This window comes from Cottoperca gobio, chromosome 24, assembly GCF_900634415.1.
Source record: "Cottoperca gobio chromosome 24, fCotGob3.1, whole genome shotgun sequence".
NCBI lineage: Eukaryota > Metazoa > Chordata > Actinopteri > Perciformes > Bovichtidae > Cottoperca > Cottoperca gobio.
The window spans coordinates 2788446-2802111 of NC_041378.1; the positions used below are offsets into that span (position 1 = coordinate 2788446).

General features: G+C 42.3%; 3 protein-coding genes across 3 annotated transcripts; all 3 read left to right on the forward strand.

Annotated features, from left to right (window-relative positions):
- Positions 1-1075: 1075 nt before the first annotated feature.
- LOC115028914 (gap junction Cx32.2 protein-like) lies at positions 1076-1922 on the forward strand. Its single transcript, XM_029462845.1, is given in 2 exon segments — positions 1076-1564; positions 1566-1922. Coding segments are annotated over 2 exon segments (846 nt in total).
- Positions 1923-5239: 3317 nt separating this feature from the next.
- On the forward strand, positions 5240-6188 carry LOC115028926 (gap junction Cx32.2 protein-like). Its single transcript, XM_029462858.1, has 2 exons — positions 5240-5380; positions 5574-6188. The coding sequence occupies exons 1-2, from the start codon at positions 5252-5254 to the stop codon at positions 6186-6188; spliced, it is 744 nt and encodes a 247-aa protein (XP_029318718.1). The 5' UTR covers positions 5240-5251.
- A 1810-nt stretch (positions 6189-7998) lies between these two features.
- c24h1orf198 (chromosome 24 C1orf198 homolog) lies at positions 7999-12563 on the forward strand. Its single transcript, XM_029462856.1, has 6 exons — positions 7999-8337; positions 9106-9156; positions 9427-9540; positions 9782-9949; positions 10708-11064; positions 11164-12563. The coding sequence occupies exons 1-6, from the start codon at positions 8020-8022 to the stop codon at positions 11218-11220; spliced, it is 1065 nt and encodes a 354-aa protein (XP_029318716.1). The 5' UTR covers positions 7999-8019; the 3' UTR covers positions 11221-12563.
- Positions 12564-13666: the final 1103 nt, after the last annotated feature.

Below are 13666 nucleotides of genomic sequence, written 5' to 3' on the forward strand. Positions count from 1 at the left end.
AATATCAATAAAGCTCTCGTGTTTACTAATCTGTGTAACAGCCTCATCTCTCCAACCCTCCATCATACTGTAGATACAGTTTCTATCATGTTGTTGTACCTCAAAACATTTGCTCATCAAAGTAAATATTACCAAGTAGACAATTAGACATGTCTGTTATTGTTATTATAGTACAAAATAATCTGTATTGTTTTCTATATATAGAAAGGACTCACCTGGCTCCGTCTGAGCTTACAAAGAGGTGATCTTTTTGTTTCAGGTCAATGATAATGTGCTGGTTGAAGGTGTGTTCATATTAATTGGCCCCAGATAGTAAAATGTTATGCAATAATTTGTCAAACGCATGCAGAATATTTCAATATTAGCAGTTTGTTATTTTCAAACTCTCAAGGTCATTTAAGTGAGATACCGAACACCTGTCAATTATTACACCTGTGTCGTCTTTTATCAACCTTTTCTGCTCTCGTTGGCCGACGAGCGCAACGTGACATTTGAAGCCAGATGTTGTGCAATGGATGCTCGCATGCTCAAAACTCCAAGGTCCAACTTTAAAGTTAACCATCTGTCCCAGCCGCAGACAGTCCGATCTGACGGGTCAGCAGGTAAGATGCAGCGAGCGTCCTCTGCGACAGAAAACTAATCATTTCACGCATTTCTTTTTACATTTTGATTTAAATTTTGAATGTTAAAGACTTGCTTTTTCTCTGTCGGTATTAATATGAATGGAATCAGATTGCTTTTCACGTTCATCGATGTGAAAGCGTTTAGTTTCCCTCTTCTATGGTCGTGTCTCTTCACCGGCCTGTGCAGCTCGTTACTGTAACGCCACAGAGGCTTTACACTGAAATCATTATGTTAGGATATTATTGATCACGGGGCTCTTACTTCTCAAATCGCCCGGTCCAAGAACAGAGTGTTTATTAATGTAAATGAAAAAGAGAACAATGCGAGCCTTTCTTTCAGCAGCGTATTGATTCAATGATAACTTGTGGTTAATACTTCAGTACAAACTAAATGTTGAATGTCTTCTTTGATCTTCTTATCACAGATTAGTAACTGAACGTCAGCGATAAAGATGGGAGACTGGGGATTCCTGTCAGGCTTGCTGGACAAGGTCCAGTCCCACTCAACGGTCATCGGGAAGATCTGGATGGTCGTCCTCTTCCTGTTCAGGATCATGGTCTTGGGTGCGGGTGCTGAAAGCGTCTGGGGCGACGAGCAGTCGGGTTTCATCTGTAACACTCTGCAACCTGGTTGTGAGAACGTCTGCTATGATTGGACCTTCCCCATCTCGCACATTCGCTTCTGGGTCATGCAGATCATCTTCGTGTCCACGCCGACGCTGGTGTACCTGGGCCACGCCGTGCACATCATCCACGCGGAGAACAAGATGAGGGAGAGGTTGTTGAGCCCCGGTGGGACCCGGCGGCTCAAGGAGCCCAAATACACAGACGAGAAGGGGAAAGTGAAGATCAAGGGGAGCCTGCTGGGGAGCTACCTGACGCAACTCGTGGTCAAGATCATCATCGAGTCCGCCTTCATCGTGGGCCAGTACTACCTGTACTGGCTTCGTCATGGTGCCCATGTTCGCCTGCTCTAAGACGCCCTGTCCCTTCACCGTGGAGTGCTACATGTCCCGACCCACGGAGAAGACCATCTTCATCATCTTTATGCTGGTGGTGGCCTGCGTCTCCTTGCTTCTCAACGTCATGGAGGTGTTCTACCTGCTGTGCACCAGGGTCAAATGCGGCTCCAGTCCTCGCTCTCACAAGATCACGTCAGCGGAGAACCCCGCCAGCCTGTCGGGGCCCCGGTGGACGACGACGGATGAAGCACTGAAGCAGAACAAGATGAACATAGAGCTGGAGAGCATCGGTGGCAGCCTGGATGGAGCCAAAGAGGAGAAACGACTACTGAGTTAAAAATCTGCATAAATCTGCACGTTGTTTTAAGAATTGTACATTTATCTTTTATTATTTAACTGGAAATCTAAGAATGGAAAGTGTGAAATGTTGGTAATGTAGTTGTTAGTATGTTCTTCCATACTCTGTACACTGTAAGTTATTGTTCATTATCCAGGACTTCTATAAATAAATAAATCGTTTGCTCGGCGATAGAGAAGGATGAGGATGTCGATGATGATTGTATCTGAAACATTTGTGTGTGCTGTATTGTTTTTAATAAATGATTAAATCTGTTTCATGACTGTATTGATTACTTTCAGACTTTAGGATTTACACTTAAAGTAATTATTACTTTCATTACCGACGACTCTACAGGATTCTTTTCTCAAATAATTGATTCAAAGTTTGGTTCATAAAGTGGGAAAAGTCCATCACAGCTTCTTCCCTGGGGAGACGTCACATCAAGTCACAGACAACCCAAATATATTCAGTTTAATATCACTGGAAAGATATTTGCATTTGAGAAGCTGAAAACTGTTATTTTTGCTTAAAACTTACTTCAATAATTAACAGATTAACCAAATAAATTCAGAATAGGGAGAGGTTGATGGGCCGACAAATATAAATGAGTTATTATAAAGATATTTACATCAGATGGACAATATGTGCGACATATTAAGGAGACAAAATACTTCCATACAACCTGCAGGGATCATGAGGACCTGCTCAAACCAAATCAAATGTATTTATACACATATACCAATATCACAAATTATACAAGACCCTCTGTCCTTAGACCCTCTGTCCTTAGACCCTCTGTCCTTAGACCCTCCGTCCTTAGACCCTCCGTCCTTACACCCTCTGTCCTCAGACCCTCTGTTCTTAGACCCTCTGTCCTTAGACCCTCTGTCCTTAGACCCTCCGTCCTTAGACCCTCCGTCCTTACACCCTCTGTCCTCAGACCCTCTGTTCTTAGACCCTCTGTCCTTAGACCCTCTGTCCTTAGTCCTTAGACCCTCTGTCCTTAGACCCTCTGTTCTTACACCCTCTGTCTTTAGACCCTCTGCTCTGTCCTTAGACCCTCTGTCCTTAGACACTCTGTCCTTACACCCTCTGTCCTTAGACCCTCTGTCCTTACACCCTCTGTCCTTAGACCCTCTGTCCTCAGACCCTCTGTCCTCAGACCCTCTGTCCTTAGACCCTCTGTCCTCAGACCCTCTGTCCTTAGACCCTCTGTCCTTACACCCTCTGTGCTTAGACCCTCTGTCTTTACACCCTCTGTCCTTAGACCCTCTGTCCTTACACCCTCTGTCCTTAGACCCTCTGTCCTTAGACCCTCTGTCCTCAGACCCTCTGTCCTCAGACCCTCTGTCCTTAGACCCTCTGTCCTCAGACCCTCTGTCCTTAGACCCTCTGTCCTTACACCCTCTGTGCTTAGACCCTCTGTCTTTACACCCTCTGTCCTTAGACCCTCTGTCCTTACACCCTCTGTCCTTAGGCCCTCTGTCCTTAGACACTCTGTCCTTACACCCTCTGTCTTTAGACCCTCTGTCCTTAGACCCTCCGTCCTTAGACCCTCTGTCCTTACACCCTCTGTCCTTAGACCCTCTGTCCTTACACCCTCTGTCCTTAGACCCTCTGTCCTTACACCCTCTGTCCTTAGACCCTCTGTCCTTACACCCTCTGTCCTTAGACCCTCTGTCCTTAGACCCTCACATCGCACAAGGAGAAACTTCCTAAAAGAAACCCTATAATTAAAGGGGAGAAATGTTAGAAACCTCAGGGAGAGACTGAGGAGGGATCCCTCTCCCAGGACGGACAGACGTGCAGTAGATGTTGTATGTACAGGATTAACAACATAGTATAAATACAACATGTGACAGAGTTTTCAATACAAAACTCCTTCAACAAAAGCCTCTTTTGGGAGCTTTTAATATAAAATGTGTTGTTTTTGTGAGACTTTGTGTAAATAAACAGCCGGAACAAAAAGAATAAAATGTTCTATTGATCCAGTTCCACGAAGAAATGAATGTTCAGTCCTCACGTAGGAATCATTACGGGGTTATTCAGGGCATTGCATCAGTCTGCACAGGGTTCATGTCATTGTGCACATGCCCTTTAATTATTAGATGAATTACAATGAATCAAAAACAAAATGCAAAAATAGCAGTAAAACAAAAAGCACTAATCATTAACCTTTACAATCTAGTCAGGGTTCAGCCAAAAACTTGTCCACTTAAAATGTGTCATTTCCAGATGTCATGACAACGTGACCGCTCACACTGTTGCGCAGTTTCATCTAATCTAAAGTTCAAGGTACCACGGGGAGGCTTGGTCGGGTTCACCGGGCTCTCTGTCATTCATCTGCACAGCTGGTGTCCGCTCTGTTTGTCTGCCCTGAGGCCTTCGAAACTCAAAGGTAAGCTGAAGAAAGACTTGTTTTTTAAATCTTTAGCACTTGTTGCTGCACGGAAAACTAAATGTGACCAATTCAAGTTTGAGTTCAGTAACTTTTGGAATGAAATACACACAAACACACGGGTATATTCTGATGATGTAGGCTTTTATTAAGTACGTGTGTGTGTGAGTGTGTGTGTGAGTACACAGGAACTCTACCTGAATATTCAGATGCATAGTCCATAATAATAATAATAATAATAAAAGCTGTATTATCTGCATATTTCTACATATCTTTGGGGTTCAGAGCTTTTAGCAATGCTTACAGACACACAGCTGTGTTTTAACTGTGACAACTTCGAGCCATGATGTGTAACGACGATCCACTGAACAATATATCTATCGATGCAGCAGTTCATAAAAACATCTGTGGGATATGCATTCCTCTGCCATCCTTCTAATCGCATGATAAGTCTCTGTGGTGCAACGTGTTTTATAGGTCTGTCTTTACGATTCTTTAGGACACACTGAAGGTTAGGGGCTTTTACAATGTCCCTTTGTCTCCTAAGCAAAAACACATTCTGCTGTTGTTGATGTTTAACCTTTGTGTTAATTAATAATCATAACTCACCTATTCATACGTGTTTATTCTGCACCCGTCATGACGTCAATAAATAACAATAAGATTACAAATGTACTGAAATGTCACAAATTAGGCTTCCGTTCCTAAAAGCTGTTCACTAGGTCACTTTAACTTCTCTACGATCTGCCAAAGAACTATTGTGAAAGCTAGAAGGGCTCTTGGAGAGCGCAGACCTTCCTACCTGGCTGGAGTCTTCTCTTCTTCTTCTCTTGGGAGACGCTGAATGACGGATTTACAATGAATTAAACACAAATGTTTTGTCTACATTATAATTTGTGTTACTGTTTCTGTCATCAGATCAGAGATCATGGGCGAGTGGGGATTCCTGTCCTCTTTGCTGGACAAGGTCCAGTCCCACTCCACCGTCATCGGGAAGGTCTGGCTCATCGTGCTGTTCATCTTCAGGATCATGATCCTCGGAGCCGGAGCAGAAAAGGTTAATGACATAATGACACCAGTAGTGGGTGCTGGAAGATCTGTGCTTTAAATAAATACGTTTATGACATCCCTTACAGGCTGCTCTACATGTTAGAGAACGTTCCCCGACACATGCAGCTGGCGCCCCCTGAGCCCGCCACTGATGCGTGACACACATATAATGATATTAACGTCTCATTTGAACTTTACAGGTGTGGGGCGATGAACAGTCGAGTATGATTTGTAACACCAAACAGCCTGGCTGCAAGAACGTCTGCTATGACCAGGCCTTCCCGATCTCACACATCCGATTCTGGGTCCTCCAGATTATCTTCGTGTCGACGCCGACGCTGATCTACCTCGGTCACGTCCTCCACATCATCCACAAAGAAAACAAGATGAGAGAACATATGAAGGACTCCAGCAGGGGAAACGTCAAAGAGCCAAAGTACTCTGACGACAAAGGCCACGTTAAGATTAAAGGCGACCTGCTGGGGAACTACATGACCTCCATATTTTTCAGAATGCTTTTGGAGGTGGCGTTCATCGTCGGGCAGTATTATCTGTACGGGTTCGTCATGGACGCGAGAATCGTCTGCACCCGAGCCCCCTGCCCCTTCACGGTGGAGTGCTACATGTCTCGACCCACGGAGAAGACCATCTTCATCATCTTCATGCTCGTCGTGTCCTGCATCTCTCTTCTACTCAACGTAATGGAGATCCTCTACCTGGTGTGTTCATGCGCGTCCAGACGAAAGTCCAAAACAATCCGCTCTGAATTTATCGCCATTCACCCGCGTGCGAACGGCGACAGTCTGATGAAGTGAGAAGCGTAGCCTCCATGATGCCTGGAGAATGCCAGGTTAGATAGCTTCTTTCTTTCTTCTATCGTGTTAAATTTGCCGGCATGACTTCAGGGACTGTTAATATTTTAATAACAAATCATTTGGTTTTTTTTCCTGTTTTGTTTGTAGATTGTTTTATTATTATTATTATTATTAAAACATGTTTGAAGTTTTGTCCATAATTTGTATTTATCTCTGTTTTTATACTCATTCATGAGTTCTGTTTCTGGGTGAAATGACCTTTAACATATTATAAATCACTGATTTATATACAGGGAGATATTTTTTATAGTGTTCAAATGATCACATCACGGGAGAAATAAAGATAAAAGAAGATCAGAAAATATTTTGTGGATTTTCTTTAATGTCTTTGCAGTTAATAACCTCTATTTTAAACATTCATCCTACAATGTTTCCTTCTCCTACGTAGCAACTAGCTGGTGAGCATTTAGCAGCTAAAGAGCCGGATAAACAGAGTGAATGGATTTACATCCGTCAGGTGACCAGGACTCCAGATTAATGCTAATGTGGCTCAATAACTGCTGAATATGTCAATAAATTTGTCATGTCAACTTAAAAGGTGATGATATGTCAATGTTGCGTTTACAGCGTGCTCTGCTGCCCCCCAGGGGCAAAACAAACCAATACAGCTCGGCTGAATTCTGTATTCACCACTTTACTTTGTGTCTAGAGGATTTTAAACGGCACATATTCATATTAGACTGTTGTGGCTTTTATGTATGTAACACTCACCTGGTCTGAGAAAGATGCAATTAGCAGGTAATAAAATATACATATAATAATGCATCCACATTGTAAATGTATCTCCAGTTATCAGCACATATTTTGGCCTAATAGTTTAGTCTGAAATGCTTTTAAAAACACACTCATTGAAAAGGAACAGCAAAGAGTTTTTCCTTTTTAAATGTTTTAATTGAAGTGGAAAACGTACAACAATATATATCACCAGTAGCTAATAGGCTCTTTACAACGGAGCACACAATGCAAACATAATTATTAAAGGAAAATAAAATAGCTAAAGAGTTTCCTCTAGTGACACTGAGGCATCGTCATGCTCAGTAGTGTTTTTGCTTTTTACTTTTTCATATACTTTAGTGATGCACATTTGTTTCTTCTATATTTGTATTGCATTTTTTGTTTTTTTTGCAAATAAAACTTTCTCAAAGTGTTTTTATTTGTTAGTTAACATTTTTTGGTGCACGCTATTTTTCAGAATATATTTAACAAAAAGTTTTTTTAAAGTGATGGAGACCTTTTTATTTAATGGTATTGTACACATGCTCATCTACAGTACACACAGATACATAGACATTAGAAAATAATGACAAAAAGGGCAAAACAACCCGTATATATAATATTCTAGTACATACACAGTGAAAAAATAGATGGGAAATACTACTATTTCTAGTCCACAAAAATCACAATAATAATCAATATTCAGATGGAATATTTCAAACACAAGTTTTACTGGGTACATTATATTTAATATCTAAATAGACACTACTTTACTCTCACTATATATCGTTAAATACAGAAGACCAAACATAGTAGTATAATATTATTGTTGGGACACTTTTCTTTCCATATATTAGTGCCACCAATATAAATATTTTCCACACAATCTTCAAAAATAAATGCTGCAAGATTATAATTTTCTTAAACTGCAGTTTCTCCTGCTGACCGCTAGATGGCGCCATTAAACAGCAGACGCAGACCTCGCCCCGCCCACACAGCTTCCTCTTCCTCCTGCTCACTACATTAAAAAAATAACAACAGCTGGAAGCAGCTAAAGATGGCCGCCATGATAGTCGCCGCAAACATGGCGGGGCACAACGCCCACAGGATGGAGGAAAAGAAGTTTGAATACTTCTCCTCCATCAACTCCATGGCGAAGAAAATAATGCAGGAGAGGAAGAACATCGAAGCTAAGCACGGCTCGTCCTGGGAGACGATGACGCCACAAGAGCAAGACAGCGCCATCGACAACGGGATGATGGATCCCCATATCCGAGCCCGATACGCCATGCACAGAGTGGACCGTGAAGAAGTCGTCTGTTACCCTAAACTGCTCATTCAGACGGGCCAGAAGATGGTTCACTTCGGGGAAGAGGTAATTAAACCACATTTTAATTGAGATTAAATAGCTTTGTGAGTGTTGTTAGACGTCCGAGTAGCCTTTGTTGTCATGGTTGCTAACTAGCCACGTAGCCGTTGAAATATGCAGGTAGACGTCATAGTGGCGGAGTGATACGTAACTCATTCATTTTAGTCGCACCCACAAGAAACAGATAAATAGATCCAATTAGGCCTAATGGTGACATTATGTTGAATAGACTATAGGCGAGGCCATGATACATTTTTAAAAACAGTGTCTCCCAGGAAATATAGTTTTTGGTTTTATAAAAAATAACTATATGATACATAACTTTATTATGTATGTATGTATGTATGTAAGCCCTGAATATGTTGGTTGAAATGGAAACTACACTGTTGTTTTGTGTTGGCTGTCATTAGCCCTGTATAACACACACATCCACTGCCTATTATAGATTATAATTAGAAAGTGTTTAATGCACCAATATAATATGTATGTAAAAATCTATATATACATAGTCACACAGTCCATTCAGTATTTCTTGTTTTGCACTATTTGTATGGCTTTAAAGATTACAGAACTTTTATTTTATATATATATTCATATAATATTTGTATATAAACTCATTGTTTCACATACTAGTAGTCCTGTCTATTATACTTTATCTGTATTTGTCCAACTTTGCTCCTAGCTGTTATGTCTATTTATGTGCAAGAAAGCAAAGTCCTTGTATTATGTACACACACTGGGCCAAGGCGATTCTGACATTGTGTTTCTGTTTAGGATATTACCTGGCAAGATGAGCATTCTGCCCCCTTCTCGTGGGAAACCAAGGTAAAAACATTCAGGTTAAGTTTGAGTCCGACACAAGTGACTCTTTGAAGAAGAAAAACCCCAAGTATTCAGATTACAATTCTATAAAATCCTCACATTTAAGACCCTGACAATGTTAGGCATTGTTGCTTGATCATTTACTTAAATTATAACTTAATAACTTATTCATAATGCTCTGCACTAAATGATGTAAACACCTGTCCCTTGTACCATCTGTAATGTGCATGTAGCTCAGTTTAATGGTGAGATATTGTTGCTTCCATCTTTCAGAGCCAGCTGGACTTCAGTATGACGTCCGGCCCTGCAGACCAGGGGCTCTCCGCCTCGCAGGCTGCAAAGGTTCCTCATTCCAGCCAGCTTGGCAAGAGTACACAAGGAGCCAAGGTGAAGACGTGGTTGTTTTAATTTGTACATTTTGGTTGGAAAGGAAACGTCTAACTCATCATATGTTACTGAATGTGTAGTTTAAGGCTCAGCTTAGGTGTTTTATACTCTATATTAATGCACGGTTGTGTGGGACTCGGTTAAATCATTGCATCCAAACACAAGAGGAAGATTATTCACAGCATAGACAGCCCCTAATGTTTGGACAGTTTAAATGTGTTATAACTGTGTGATTACGAAGGTGTCTGTCAGCGAGGGACGGAGGCCAGAGGAGGAGTCGTCTTTCTGGAAGATCAGCGCAGAGAGGTCCAGGCTGGAGGGAGAGCAAGCCGACTTCCAGTCCCTCACCCCCAGCCAGATCAAATCCCTCGAGAAAGGAGAGAAATCCCTCCCCTCCTACCTCCGACAGGTAAGCACTGAAATCCCCTTTTTCACTATCTGGTGTTTGAATTCAACAGCTGCCGAGAAGTTGTGCTCGTATATTTTGGCACAAGTACATTTCGGGTCTGCATAATTAAAAACAAAACAACAACAGATTGAAAGAACATTCCCAACACAACACATGTCACTCATTGAGCTGTGTATCCTGAAATAGCATCTAGCCTGAAGCCGAGAGCTGCCAGTCTGTGCAGCCTCCACAAGTGTCGGAGAAACGGAGGGTGAATGCAGCCGATACAAATGTCTGGACTGCCTCATCAACATCCTGTACAACATGCCACGCTCGTATGAGAAGCTTTAAAGGACAGTTCGCCCACAAAGTCAATTGTTTTTGGAGTTTTGTAGATATCAGGAGATGTGTGCCTTCGCTTGAATATAAAGAAACTGGATGGCACTCGGTTTGTGGAGCTCAAAGGCACAAAGAATGCATTTGAAAGAATCAACAGCCAGAAATGACGACCCAGTTACTCAAGATAATCCGCAGTGTCATGTAGGAACTGTTTTCTTTCTATCGAACTACACTCGCCAGCCGTACCCCCGCAGAGAAGAGCGTGTGCACGTTATATCTCCAACAACTCGCTCCAAAGCAATCTAGATTGTTAAATAGCAGTGCAGGTAAGAGGGAACATATACCTTGTGTGGGGTGAACTGTCCCTTTAAAGGAAATGTCAACACATATGCAACCCCCGTCTTATATTAACTGTCAATGCCCCTGAACCTTTTCTACAGGAGACCTCCGTCACCACCAAGGAGCCTGAGGCCGCAGACCCCCACCCTCCAGCTTCTACCCGGTCCATAAAGCAGCGAGCACCCAAAGTTCCAGCTCCACACCCCCCCATCCCCGTCGCCGTCGCTGTCAGTGCAACACCGGCGTCCATCTCCATTTCGCCAAACCTGCCCCCACCTGTGAGGGTGTCGTCCTCGGTTGCAGGATGGGAGCGATCTCAGAGCACCTTGCCGTCGGTCGGCAGCACCGTGGATGAAGTGTTCTCCTCTGGCATGAGGTCCAAGCCCCCCAACCGCCCGACCAGTGTGCAGAAGGAGAAGGAGGAAGAAGGTTCATCCGCCAGCCCCACCTTTGGCCAGGTGAGTTTCTGTGTACAACACGTGCTGGTGACATTAAACATGTTGCTGTGGATATAAATGTTCTGACCCGCGTCTCCCCGTCTCTCCCCCCTCCCTCAGTACAACACGAGCAACAACCTCCTGAAGACTGGATTCGACTTCCTTGACAACTGGTAAACCACAGCTGACAGCAGTCACCGCTCTGAATGAATCATTCTTCACCATCACTCTAAAGAAGGCCCCCGCTGCCATGACTACAGACACTCCCGTCTAGATGTTCCAAACACCCGTCTTTAGAATGACCACATTATATTGTTGTGATTATCTTCAGTGGCTTGTTAAGACATTATCTCACTGCCCGCGTGCTGGTGTTTCCTCTCCCGCTTAGATTTCTTGCCAAACACGACCCCCGCCCACTCACAGCAGAGTGCGCCGGGACTGTTCTCCGCCTGACTCTGCACTCGCACTGCCATCAGCTTGGTTTTAATACGCCATCAAAATCTAGATAATGTTCATCTTTTTACCCCGAAGTCTTTCTAACTCAAGTTTTTAAAAGTGATGGAAAGGTTTGAGCCTCACCACATTTCTTTTAGGACACATCTGAACTTGTTGGTACATAATGATTAGGCAACAGTAGCAGAAAGCTGCGTGCCACACGTTTGGGATGCAGCTGGTAGCCTGCTGATCACGGTGCCTGCAGTGTGACTGCACAGTGACGCTGGGACTTCACATGTAACCTTTAAGACACTAAACTAGTCCTGTAAGCATGTCAAGTTATCATGTGTGCAAAACACTAGAACACGCATCCATCTTTTTATGTTTCGTTTTTTTCCTATGAAGATTTTGCTCTAATGTGCTTTTATTTATACGTACCTATATATATATTCATATGAACCAATAAAGAGTTTTAGAGTTACAGTAGCGCTCAGTACTGCAGTCCGACACGGTGCAATCACTACAGACGATGTTCGTACCGGTGGGGACATTCCTGGAATATCATGGGATTCTTTTCTTGAGCGATATTCAGATGGGGAACATCTGGGATTTTTACCGTTGCATCACTTTACAGAAATAAAGCAGAATGTATTTTCTAACTTTCGCACACTCGTTGAAGTCGATGGTGGATTTCAGCAAGTGGAAAGAAAAAGAAAAGGAGGGGACGTGTTTAAACTTAGTCACGGACAGATGTCCTGTGTGGATGTAGTGTCTCACCAACACTTCCTCACCACCTCACCCCCTGCAGTCGTCACCTTCGACCTCAAACTAGTGCTGAGCAAACTAGTGTGCATTTCTATTGAAAATAAGACGTCGTGTTCTCGATGAGCAGGCATGTAGTGATTTGTACCACTTGTGTCATAGATCTAAAAATCCAGTTTACATGACTAGAGTACTATTTTACTGAATTTTATATTTATCTGCTGATTGTATCTTATGCTATACATGTATATATACTGCTGTATATTGCACTCGTGCATTTTGAGGTCACAGATTGGAAGGAAGTCAATAAAAAGTCAAAAGTGTTTTTTGTCTTGGTGTTTCCTGCAAAACAAAAAGTATTTAAATTGTTCTAAGGGGAGACGCTGCAGGCGAGTAAAACCTTTAACTAATAGATATCACCGAGTAACTTTACTTTTTCATTAGTCTGCAGATTATTATTATTATTATTGTGGAGATTAATCGTTTGCTCTATAAAATGTCTTGTTTTGTGAAGTTATTCAGTTTAATATATAAAACAGAAGCACAGACACTTGTTTTGAATTCATCGATGAGTCAACTCGTCGTTAGTTTAAATATGCAAATGTTAAACTTTAGGTGCATTTTAACACCTAAATGTGTTTTTTTTACTCTAATCTGAAAGAAGACAAGTTAAGGAAGCAGAATTGGCCAGTGCATAAAGAAACGATGTGTTTACCTGCATTTACAAATGATATTTTTCAGGCCACAGTCACTGCTGACTTTCTCCGGGGAGGGAAAGAGGAGGTCACTACCAGAAAGCTCTGTTATGGTTACACATGCAACACCAGTCGGAGGTTGTTTGATTGTTGTTGCCCTCCCTCGCAGCTCCATGACATCAACTCCTCCAGCTGTAATTTCTACCAGATCCAAAATGCCATTTAGGAAAGGAGGGAGGGAGGGGGGAAGGATGTCCAGAGGAAACTTCGTGCTGTGCAGTTGAACAACACTTTGGCCCAGATTAGAATAACCAGAGCTCATTCCACCGGCTCCCTCCGGCACAGAGCAGCCGCTCCACTGTGTTTCAGGAAGGAAGAGCATCACTGTGTTTCATGTGTATGTTGTGAAGCTGCCTAAGTTCCACCAACAGGAAGTGCATGTGTTATTAAATACCAGAGGTGCTGTGATAGATATGATGATCACTATGAGTTCCATGCTTTTATACAGAAATGTAGTGAAATCAACTATCGACGACTCTAAATTTAAAATCTATATTTGAACAATACATTTTGTAATTATGACGTAACTCGTCAGGGAATGTAGCACGGTATAGAAAGAAGAGTTAGAAACAAAAGAAAACAATAAAAGTTATTTAGTTCTATGACAGAAAAATGCAAAAAACAGAAAATATATTTTGCATTAATTAATAGTTTTGCTTATTTTTTTATTG

Excerpts from the sequence above, each read along its gene's own strand:
- c24h1orf198 (XM_029462856.1), top strand. The coding sequence starts at position 8,020 with ATGGCCGCCATGATAGTCGCCGCAAACATGGCGGGGCACAACGCCCAC. Across the intron at positions 9,950-10,707 it reads TCCCCTCCTACCTCCGACAG|GAGACCTCCGTCACCACCAA; the intron begins GTAAGCACTGAA and ends CCTTTTCTACAG. Across the intron at positions 11,065-11,163 it reads CCAGCCCCACCTTTGGCCAG|TACAACACGAGCAACAACCT; the intron begins GTGAGTTTCTGT and ends CCCCTCCCTCAG.
- LOC115028926 (XM_029462858.1), top strand. The coding sequence starts at position 5,252 with ATGGGCGAGTGGGGATTCCTGTCCTCTTTGCTGGACAAGGTCCAGTCC. Across the intron at positions 5,381-5,573 it reads TCGGAGCCGGAGCAGAAAAG|GTGTGGGGCGATGAACAGTC; the intron begins GTTAATGACATA and ends TGAACTTTACAG.